This window comes from Amborella trichopoda, chromosome 4 (assembly GCF_054954075.1).
Source record: "Amborella trichopoda isolate Santa Cruz 75 chromosome 4, AtrichopodaSantaCruz75HAP2 v2.0, whole genome shotgun sequence".
NCBI lineage: Eukaryota > Viridiplantae > Streptophyta > Magnoliopsida > Amborellales > Amborellaceae > Amborella > Amborella trichopoda.
This window is the reverse complement of record NC_142339.1, coordinates 32,954,882-32,966,971: the sequence shown is the minus strand read 5'-3', so window position 1 is coordinate 32,966,971 and position 12,090 is coordinate 32,954,882. Positions and strand designations below refer to the sequence as shown.

General features: G+C 37.9%; 1 protein-coding gene across 1 annotated transcript; it reads right to left on the bottom strand.

Annotated features, from left to right (window-relative positions):
• Positions 1 to 558: 558 nt before the first annotated feature.
• On the bottom strand, positions 559 to 11,330 carry LOC18431149 (uncharacterized). The gene is made up of 5 exons (XM_011623891.3): positions 10,977 to 11,330; positions 4,075 to 4,275; positions 3,412 to 3,718; positions 1,422 to 1,537; positions 559 to 1,264 (listed from the first exon to the last, which is right to left on the bottom strand). Exons 1-5 carry the CDS (start codon positions 11,313 to 11,315, stop codon positions 1,127 to 1,129), a joined length of 1,101 nt encoding a protein of 366 aa, XP_011622193.2. The 5' UTR covers positions 11,316 to 11,330; the 3' UTR covers positions 559 to 1,126.
• Positions 11,331 to 12,090: the final 760 nt, after the last annotated feature.

The following is a 12,090-nucleotide window of genomic DNA, read 5'->3' as shown; positions in this document are numbered from 1 at the left end:
TCTATCATCTGCTACCGACACCACAGTTTATTGAGAAATGCCTCATGTGCTGGCTTAAGCCTCCTAATGCCAATCCTCCAGCGTTATTGGAGTACAAACCAAGTCCCATCCCACAAAATGAGATTTCTTTTTTTTTTTTTTTTTTTTTTTTTGAAGTAAGGAAGTTTCTCATTAGTTGTGATTGTCTAGTACTCACAACATTGGGGCCTCTAAACATTGAGAAACAATAAACCAGCTATTGGGTTATGGTTGCCTTGGTGAAAGTTATCCTTCCACCGAAAGATATCCCATTTTCCATGAGTCAAGCATCATCTAAAACCTCTCTGTCATTATATCACAAATTGCTCTTGTCAATCTCCCATTTAGCAAAGGAATTTCCAAATACTTGGTTGGGAGGGACTCTGTCTCACAACCAAACCAAGAACAAACACCAACATTATACATTGTATTCCAAAATCTTTATTGGATATGTGCATTCGAAGTTGGAAAACTTTATGTTAAATGATGTGCCATGTTTGGTAACTTTTTTATCTTTCGATGTGAGATGGGAACCACACGTAAGGAGTAAAGTCATTTAGATCAAATAAGCCAGCTACAGCGATCCGTATAAACATATTGCCAGTACAAATACAACATGATTTACCAGTATGGGATCGTGTTAGTAAGAGCTGTCCCCTAACTAAAAGCTCTCAAGGCAATTGCGCAATGAACCCTCTCTTCTTATAACAGTTTCCCAAGACAAATTCCTAAATGAATGAACAAATTAAAAATTCAACTAGAATTTACTTCACTTTGGCAAGATTGTTCACGGATCCCCCTCCCCCCCTTCTCTCTCACCCACACCCACACCCACACCCACACCCACACCCACACCCATCCACCCACCCACACACACACACACACAAAAAGAAAGAAAATCAAACTGGACTCCCCATTGCACTTACAGCCTACTACCTGACTTCCCAACATCTACGTACATGGCCTATTGTTATGTTACTGTTGCCAGAAAAGGAAAAACAAGAACTGCAGTCATTCATCGAAGTGTCTGAAGATGATTCCATTTTCCATCTTCAAGTTCCATCTCAAATGTATGGTCTCCCTTGTCACACTTCATTACTGATCTTTCTCAAAAAGGAAACACCGAGAAAGGAAAGCCTTTCGAAGCATCCGATTTCCGAGGAATGTCCATATCGTCTGGTCTCAATAGAGAAGCATGGTTCTCATTAGTTTCAACTGACAATGGAGCTCCACCCACAGGAACCACCTGTAAGGGGAATTTGATAATGCGAATTATGATAAGTTTGGTTGGTCAGTAAATGGTCAAATGCAGAGCATCGATACAGAACCTCATTGAATAAAATTTGGATTATTTGCATTAAATGAGTGATAAGAACTAGGTGAATGAATCTATATTTAGTTACCTGATCCATTGCGGAAGCAACAGCTTCATGAATACTCCTCTTTTTCTGCTGTCCCATTCCAAATGAGTGTTCCTCTTTTCTCTTTCCATCATCCACGAAGTTTTGATCTGAACCCTCTGCATACAATGTCAAAATGAAGGTGGGTCAGTACATGGAAATCAAAACAACTCACTGTGTATCAATCTAATGTTAAATATTTAAAATTGATCATGAAGGAAATTTGAGAATCACAAATTGATAACTAACCCCTAAAGATATGGATGTCACATAATTCATGTACGAATGAACAATTAAGGCAAAAATAGAGCATACAAGGTAGACTTGGAAGAGTTAAAAAATACCTCAAGATTAATGAGCATTTTCTACAATATTATCCACATCCACAATGTCTAGTGTTACCATTACATAAAAACATAGCGATAGTTTGATCCAACTCAAAAATATACATTGTATATAAGCCTTTTTAGAGATTCATTCTTTGCAATGCAAATTGATCAAGATGGTCTTCCTCTCTTTCTTGCTACACCAGCTTATTACCCTCCGCAAAATCTAATATGGTCTCAAATCCATAACAATCTATAAGATTCATCTGCTGCTGTCTTGTAGTTCATCTCATACTGCCTGGTAATTCATTGTCCATAACTGCTCACAAATCTCCAATGTGTGAAGGCTAATAATTGGATTGCGTTACTGTTTTACATCTCTCTCTCTCTCTCTCTCTCTCTCTCTCTCTCTCTCAGCAAGAGCAACTGTGACACCAAGAACCTACACCACTAAGTCACTGCTGAGCACTTTCCTGACAATATCAACTCTCTTAATAGCGTAGCTCTCAAGCTCTACAACTGGCAGCTTTGGTATGTATAACAAATCTTCTAATGAGCATTAGATCGAATTAGGTGTTTGAGGTGCTACCTTTAACACGTCCTGGAAGGGGTGACTTGTTATCACTATGAAATGGTTAAAAGGATACATATACAATTTTGTCTTTTATCTTGATTTGTCATCACATGGAAGGGTTGTTTGACTTGAACTGAATTGTTGTTTGATTTGAACAATCATTAAAAAAGTTCTTTTTCCTTTGGTCGTCCTTCCTGTTTTGGAGCATGTTTTTGGAAGTTCCAGTCTACCAGTTTTGTTTATATTGTAGATGTTGGCTAAATTAAATTTTGGGACCATATTGTTATAAACTTTCCACAGCTATTGGATACAACTAAATTCAATTTATTTAATTTTTTAATAGAAATTTTATCAATTTTCCTGTCCCATATTATAGCGAATAAGAACACTACAAAGAGCACAATTATCTTTTCCAGTCTTAATGGAAAGAACTACAGTTTGTGATCCTTCTAGATGCGACGCTTTCTTATGGGAAGAAAGTTGTAGGGTTATATTGATGGGTCTATTCCCCAGGCTACTGATGAAGGGGCACAAGAATTAACTTGTGACAGAGAGTTGTATTGCGTCATGGATTATGAATTTGGTTAAACCAAAATTGGGTACAACCTCATATATCAGCCAAGTGCTCTCAAACAAACATTGCTTATCCCCATATACTTAAAAACTAAAGTATGAAGACAAAAGGGGACTTTATCTTTTCAAGATTCATTTTAATACTCTTACAGGCATATGGAATGAGATGAACTCAATGGAGATAGAGTCAACTACGAGGTTGTTGCTAAAGCACAAAATCAGTCTCGTTTGTTCCAGTTTCTTATGGGCTTGCAATCAGAGTTTAAACGCATGAGAGCATCAATGGAGACAGAATCAACTACGAGCTCCTATTCCAGTTTCTTAGAAAATGTAAACTCATGAATTTGTAGTAAGAGCAGTGTAATAGTGTCTCATGAAAGTTAAATCACTTATATTGTAAATTTAACAAAATGGAAATCTCAATAGAAAAGCTTGCATGGAACTTATCACATGAACGTCAATTCAGATCCCCATATGCAGAAATATAACATAGGATTTATAAGTGAGAATTGAAGGTTACCTTTATTGCAGCCCACACGTTTCTGTCGATACATGCCACGATGCCCAGCTGAAATTTTTTCTGAGTTGGCAAGTAATTCATGGGCTTCTCTTCCACAATCAGGTCCTACTGATTGGTTTCGTTCAAGAATGGAAGCACCATTTTCCCTCACCTTGGAAGAAGTTTCTTCCAAAGCCTTGGAAGAGGGCATCGATGCAAAAGGAAAGAACCAATGATTAGAAACCAAAGACTGAGATCTATATCGTGACTTGCCTTGATCCTGATTTTCTCTCAGTTTATCTTTATGCCACCCATCCTTTGCCACAATCTGGAGTTCAATGAAATAAAATTTCAGGACTAAAACAAGGGAAAAAAATCTGTGTAAAGAGAAAATACATCATGGTACCTATTCATATTCTGCATCCATATAAACAGCTTCCTCAACATTCCGACGTTAAGGGCAGACAGTTGGGGACTGTCATTTCTCCACTCAAAATGTGTCAAAACTTTGACAGATTTTGAAGGAGAGAAAAAGCCCAACTGTACCTTGACAACGTCTGATGGTGGAGGTACTATGGTCTACTGCCCCATAAATTAAAAATAGCTCACAGAAGAACTACTCATGCTACTAATAGGAACTATCATTGTTTCCGTTTATTACAAAACTACAAGAAATATCCATACTGGTGTAATTGGAAGCTGGAGTTTGGCCTTTGGCTGATCAGGGTTTCTGTTCGGCAGTTTTTGTCTCCTTGACTGTCGACCACCCAAATCCAAGGGACAATACTCTTCCTCATATAATTGTTTAACGAACAATGCCTCTATTGAGTTAAGATATGAACTGTGTTTCTCATTTGTCCATTCCGCAGAACTAGAAGTAACCATCTGAAGTAATTAGCACAAGAACAAGTCAGTTTCAACAAGAATAAAAAAATGAATTCAAGAAACAAAAAATGAGACCTGTAACAATGCTCAAGTTGCAGAACCAAATAATATCCTAAAAGTTAAATGGTTGAAGAACTTAAAAATAGACAGCCAACGATTCTGTTTTGCTCTTTCCATCATTTCTCAGAGAAATGTAAGTTCAGATTTGACAGATTTACCGATTACCTACAATTAGAAACATATAATGATGCAATGAACTTGATAGGACATGTAGATAGATACCATCATGGGCCAATTTTTTGACAAATAATAATTCCGTTATACTACAGGAAAGTTACAATAGTTTCCAGACATTAGACAGCTTCACTCTTAAAGCAGCATGAACTCTCTATGCTGCAGAGATTTCCTAATTCCATGTGATGTCTCATGAAAGGACTGAGAACAACAGGCCCATGATCAAATAAGCCACTCTCTCACTTTTGAGCCTTCTTATCGCATTCAAAGAATAAGCTTTGATAGGACATCCCAAAAATAGCACAAAAGATATGAATTTCCTACCTAGCAATTGACCAATGTCCAACTCCATAGTTGTAGAAACTATGTAACCCTAGATGGCCTAACCATAGTTATTTATAGAAACTGCATTACACCGTATGGCTTCAATATGTTCGTTCTAAGGTTAAACGCACTCTGAACCTTTAAAACAAGGCAAGTGAAGGAGAATTAGGGAGCCAAACTTTATCCATGCTGATTTAACCAAGACACAACAATTGATAACCTTGGACCACCACTTACAAAGTGGAATCACCTAGAAAATACCCACATTCCACTACCTTTCACGCATTTCCAATGGAGCACATAAATGCATAAAGCTTTAGTCAAAAATCCAATATTATACTTATGATGACAGCCAATTCTTAAAGATGAGGGCAACACCGAGGAGCATATTGAACTGTATCAAATCGTCTATGCAAATATTCTATGTGAGTCCTCTCTTCTAAAATACAATATAAGAAGCCATTTCCCTTTAGAAAAAGATCCACAGACACATAAAGAATTCCTCCTAAAACCCAAGGCAACAAAAACATGCTTTGCAAGCTAATATAGGATCTAAACATAACTCATGGATAAGTAGAATGTCAGAGCATTGATGCTACATATATGATTCCTCCTCCATATTATCATAAAGAAATTCATTCTTCAAATCAAACTGATAAGGGTACAAGGGCTCTTACAATTACTCCACGGGGGTATGACCTCATGTTGGAGGGCTCCTACAATTAGTCACGGGGGTATGACCTCATGTTGGAGGAATTTAAGAAAGATGATTGGATTGAAGACTCAGATGTATCTAAATCCAATCAAGACATATTTTCATGTATATGACAGTACTATGCCATAGAGCGGCATTGAGCAGTCTTGCATTTACAAGCACGATAATGATGGAACAAGCAGCAACGGATGAGCTGGCATAGATGGTATTCTTAGAAAATCCCAAGGGAGAATTGCATGATGCCTTTGCTGGTCTGACTATGGGAACTAACAATTATGCCAAGCTTCAGGCAAAACAACTTAGCATCCAATTGCTCAATCCTTGCAAGTGCAGAACTTAGGGTTTGAAGCGGATTTACATCTTGTAACAATATGTGTGCCTGGTAAGGTGACCTCAGGGAGGAAATTTAGGACCATCTCGAGTATTTCTTAACAACATAAGGAGATTGACTCAGATCAGACTCCCTCACACCTACGAAGCGAGCATCAAGGTTGCAGATCTTGCTAGAATTGGAGCTGCTGCTACCTCTGCCCAGATTTGGCACGAACCTCCCAATTTCTTCCAAAAGTTGCTATCTCTTGATTTTCATTCTGCCCACTTCAGATTTGAGAGATTTCTTTGATTTGTTTTAGGGAAATTTATTGGGAAGGGGGGTATTCACTGTTTTCTTTTTTTATTCACTCTTTTTAGCTACTCTTTTTTAAGTACACTATATTTTCTACCTCATCAAGACCTTTGGTCTGGACGTCAAGTAACATATTCTTCACGGTAATACAACAAGGCATGTCCCAGCAAAACCCAGGCTTGTGCACCCAAGGAAAAAGCAGTGTTTCTTGCCTATTTTCACCATGGACTGCTTTGGAGGCCCAAAGGTGATTGTGTTGTAGCTATTGTTCATTGAACTTCAGGTTACGGACTATGTTTCTGGATCATTGCTTATTCATTGTGAAATCATTCAACTAATGCTATGATTAAGGGCCAAGATTTTACTCCAAGTCAAAACACAAGAAGCCACATATTCATTGGATCAAGAATGCAACAAGGGAATGCATTGTAATTGGCCATCTTCAGACTGGCAAGATTATAGTCGGTCCTCTCACTAAAGCTTTAGAGTTTACCTGGTTAGGAGGTATGTTCAAGCCCTGAAGCTCAGCAATTGACCAAGTGAGCTTTACCAAGTGGAAATGGAAGGAAATCGTGGGGGCCTTTAAAATCATTTGATTCAAGTAATCCAAATGCTACATTCTCGTTCTTTTGGCCATCTTTTAGGCCATCATAATAAATTCATCTTTATTACATGTTTTCATATGTATCGTCTACCGATTGTTCCAAATAGCACGTATCAAATATTGCAATATTGAGAATGCCATAGAGATTAACTACTGAGTGTTGAATTAACAGCTGGGATGTTGTGGTGTCATCTTCCCACAATTTATGCATGAAGTATCCAGACACCCTTAATTATCCATGGAGGCACATGTGAATCCATTCCTATGAGTTTAGGACTCAATTGAATGACATGTACAACTCACCTAAGCTGCCAGATGTGACCACTGGCGTAAATGTGAATTGATCTTATAAGAGCACTCTGCAAGTGTACTTAACGGGTGCATGCAATTCCTGCCATTGATGTTGAATGTGGTTATTTGGTTTAGCTTTAGGTCTTTAGATCTAGGTGCTAAGAAGTAAGGATGAGCTATTTCTTAGATTCTATGAGAGAGTATACAGGTCACTTAGCATGCCAGTCACAAGAGCTGGGTTATGGCAAGTTTGGACCAACATTTCAAAACTCACACTTGGGTCACTTGTAGGTTCCCGAGCCAAAGGCTAGAAGACGCGACTCAGAGAGTCTCAAATAAGACATGGTGGAGTCTCTGGCTCATAAGGCCTTAGGTGAGTTAAATCGGGTAACTACCAAGTCAACTCATTTACTTCTTAAAACACTGCTTGGGATGGAAAGGTATGCTAAATTGTGATTAGAGCAGGTCATCACGGTACACCTGCTTCGATAATTAATGTGAACGTCTGAAGTGGGCAACTGGTACTTATTTGTACAAGTAAGCAAGCATAAACAAAATCATGAGGAAAGAGAGGGTAATGTGACACGGGAGAGTGGCAAGATCGTCCATTGATGACCCACAGCCCACTCCTACATAATCAAGGAACAGATATGGCCCCATCACAGACAAAAAAAATAAATAAATAAAGATATTTTATCAATGTGAGTAATTCCATACATTGACGATTCGTAGGTCAGATTCCCACTCTCTCACTTTCTATGCATATGATTTCTAGGGCATACCTTCTTTAACACCAATCAAAACAATATGATTTCAGTTTGATCCACTGATTTCAGATACAGTTCTCAAGGAAACCCTAAGGGAATGCCTTACTAATTAACTTAGCAGGCTGTGCTTGGTCACGGAGCATGAGGCCGCAAGCCGGCCTGACCCATTATGTGTGGTCACTCCTCTCTCTCTCTCTCTCTCTCTCTCTCTCTCTCTCTCTCTCTCTTAAAAAGTTAATTCCCTCTTTTGTTCATGGCAAGTCTCTTTCTTTAGTAACTTCCTTTCTCTTTTCTCCCTCTCACCTTCTAATTCTCTTTATCTCCTTATATCTTTTCATTCTAGTATCAATTTATTTAGACTTCCCAAGATCAATTTTATCCCCTCTTCTAATCTTTCTATTTTGATATCAATTCAATTTTGAATTGGTAAGACCTTTTTCTTAATCTCCTCTTTATTTATTTCTATATAACACAAAATCCATCTTTCAATTATTTATCTCTTTCTTTTCTTGCACTGAATGCAATTCGAATTTATTAAATTTTTATTTCTCTTTCTATTTAAGACCCTTTCAATCTAGTTCCTAAAATTATGGCATTAGAAAAAAAACTACAAGTATTGTATAATCGATTAATTTTGTACTGCTTGTTTGGGTGGCAAAAGAAAATCCAGCTGAGCAGGGTGGGCTCAAGTTTCAAGGTTTCCAAAGCTTTCCAAAATGGGCTGGACCAAGGCTACCTTGGTTCAGGCTTGACCTGGGTTGGGCCAAGCTAGGGTCAAGGCCCTTTTGTCATAGGCTGGGCACTAATCTACCTCGGCCCAGCCAAAGCTCCTACTACCCTAATCACAACCAGTTCATATTTCTTTGAAACTTTAGACTCTTATCTAGGCCGTAAGGAAGGGTTCAAGTTAGGTCAAAACCAAACTGGGCTTGCCCAGTGGGTAACCAGGCTTGCTTTAGCCAGTTTGCTCCAATGCAAAAACACGATTTCATTGAAATCTGAGCAGAACGAATGTTTGACCAATTTTGGTTGGTCAAACCAACAAAATCCATATTTTAAATCTTTTATATAATATATTTCATAACTTTTTGGCAATGTAACTATGTCCTTTTAAAAACGATTTAGTATGTTTGGCGGTTATACCAATTTTGACTAGAACAAACCCCTTACTTGTTGATGACCAGTCCGCTTCTAATAACACTATATAACACCATCCAATGACATTGACCATAGATTGCTCATATCAAAGTTTGAATTCCAAAAAACTTCTAATGGAAAATGAAAATATCCTTAATCTTTCTATTTCATCATCATTACCATCATCATCCAAGCCTTATCCCAACTACTTGGGGTCGGCTACACAAATCCTATTCCCCCATTCTGCTCTATCAAGGGTCATACCCTCAGTCAGACCATAATTTACTATCTCTTCTCACTACTTCCATCCATATCCTTTTGGACCTTCCCCTTTCCGTTTTAGAATCGTCGACTTGAACCAAATCGCTCCTCCTAAATGGTGTTGTATTGGGCCAATGTTGCACATGGCCAGCATACATAAGTCTACCTTCCCCCATCCTTAATCTTTCTATTTAAATTAAAATATAGAAGAACATTTTGGTCTTCATTGGTATATGGGCAAGGCCTGGACCGATCCAACTAAAGACCAATAGACAAAGCCCACTGAGTTGAAGCATGGCCAACTATGAAGTGGACCAGGGTGTCTAGGCTGGGCCTCACCTGCTCCACAATGGTATCGGACCCAAATCTGAGCCTGATAGGGTTGGGTCAGCTAGCCTTGTTGAGCCATGCAGGCTTGAACTGGGCCCACTCTATAACTATCGCCTAGGGCTATGAAGCTCTTATACCAAATTCCAAGTTTCTTGTTTAACTCTTATTCTCACCTAGCCATTTCGTGAGACGATAGAACACATTGACTTCCAATGCCCAATTTCACAAGAAACCTTGTAATACCAACCAACATCCAGTATAGTTTGCAGGGATTAGAAAACAATGATGGACACAATTTCCTAAAATAACACATACACAATGCCAGGATCATTCATTCATGTGAATGTCTCCCCTCGTGAGGGCACGTAGAAAAATAACAAAAAACTACTTCTAGAAAACTAACAAAAACCTACTTCTTGGTGCCCACAGAATATATATCGCCTCATGCTAAATTCTAAACTCTGCCCTCTCAAAGAGAGCAACAGGCAGACACTAATAGGGTGTGCTTATAGCATTTACAAGAAGAGAGGTTTTTAGCAGGAGTTGGGAAAATTTGATGCCAAAGAAGGTCTATGTCAACGAAAGATGTACAACCTAAAGAAGCAACAATGCAAGAAAACCATGAGAATTGCTGACAATTGGGCCAGAAAGAAGCATAGGCCAGAACTAGAGCTAACAGAGTGAACTACATCTGAACAAAATGACCAAATTCATTTGTAGGTGAACAAAAAATAGCGAGATGGGGAGATTCACCTGATAACATGAAAAAAAAGTGCATAAATGAGCCCCGGAGTATGATAAGACAAAATCGAGGGAGCAATAACTTAGATTGGTCATCTAAAGAAGAGGTGAGATAGTTCCAGATAACCTCAGAACTTCATCAATGTACAGAGAATATAAGGCATTAGATCAAGATAAGATCTAGCCAACTCTGTCCAAGCTACCAACATTCTGTAGAATGCAAGGAATGCAAAGCGAATAATGCAACGTACATAAAATAATGAATCTGACCATCATGCTCTGCAACTGGAGGCATTTTCCAAATACCCAATGTAAATAAAACAGGTAAGAAAGAAAACTGAATCAGAAACCCAAATCTCTAGCCTTATTAGCTTATATAGCATCATGTTAACAAGCAATCATATTCACAGGGAATGGAAAACAAAAATTCTTTGAAAATGCAGCTTCCCCCTCAGAAAAGAGATGAAATTTGCAACAAAAATGGATATCAATAATGAACATTAGCATCAAATGTCCAAGGCATGGACAACAACATTTTCTAATATCTGAAACAATTACCAGCTTTTCAAACAAAAACCATAACAAACAAGTCTTCCAAAATAATAATAATAAATATTTCAGACACACAAAACAGCAAGGCGAAGCCAAAAAAAATAAAAATAGATGAATTACCGGTTTAGATGGATCCCCAGAATTGGCTTGTGTGACATTTATCTCGCGAGGGTTCCCCATTTCAGAAGCCAAAACTTCCATCCTCTGATTTGGGTCATAGATCCGAGTAGCCATGACCTTACAGGAATCTCCTCCAGATTTAGCAGAGCCACCAGATTTGGAGGAATCGCCACCATCAAACCGGTTCAAAGCCATGGAATCCCATATAAAAAACGAACCTGAACTCTCTCTCTCTCTCCTCTGCAAAACCGAAACAGCAACAAAAGACGGGCAAAGCAAAATGGGCGCCCATGAAGGGGACTTAAATCGTTCCATTTGGCTGAACTTTACACGTGTCATCACAGTCAGCGAACGCCACGTCACTCGTGTCGGTAATATCTGGCCCTTTCCAACATCAGATATTTTCGAGGAGTAGAAAATATCTCGCTTTTCCCCTGTTTACGTGGAATATTATAAAAATGACAGATGAGATTTAATAGAAAACAAAAAAAAAGGGAAAAGTATATGGAGCCTACGCTCTAAACAATCAAATTAGTGCCCATCTAAAAAAATTTACTAGATCGTTTTGATATTCAAATATCTTCAAATTGATCATCTCAACAAATGCATGGACATGAAAAAGAAAAAGATTTCAAGCATTGAAAATAGTATATTTTATAACGTATTTTTGGACCATTAATTTTCAAGTTTTTATAGATGATATGTATTATTTTCTAAACTTTAAACTTTATTAATAAAAATAAAAATATATTTTAAGGCTATCATAAATATTTTCAATAATAAAACCATCTGGATGCTATTTGAAGGTAAGCTTTAATTTGAATGTTTAGAGCCTAGGCTCCATACGGGGAAGAGTGTAGAAAGGACGTAAAAAAAAAAGTGCGAAGGGAACAAAAAGTGGCGCTTTTCGTGCTCCAGCGGTGCATGTAAAGAGCGTGTGTAATATGCTCCCTCGTGAGTATACTACATATTTGTTCTCTTTGACAAATCTCTCTAGAAATTTTTATTCGAAATTTTTAGACCAATCTAATTATAATTAGATGATTATTTTTAAAGAAAATTTTTTGAATTTTGAGTTCTTGAATAACTAGATCATTCACTCCAGTATTTAGGT

Coding starts and splice junctions, on each gene's coding strand:
- LOC18431149 (XM_011623891.3), bottom strand. CDS start 11,315: ATGACACGTGTAAAGTTCAGCCAAATGGAACGATTTAAGTCCCCTTCA. Junction 4,276..10,976: donor CTGGGGATCCATCTAAACCG/GTAATTCATCTA, acceptor TAATTACTTCAG/ATGGTTACTTCTAGTTCTGC. Junction 1,538..3,411: donor ACGTGTGGGCTGCAATAAAG/GTAACCTTCAAT, acceptor CATTGTATGCAG/AGGGTTCAGATCAAAACTTC.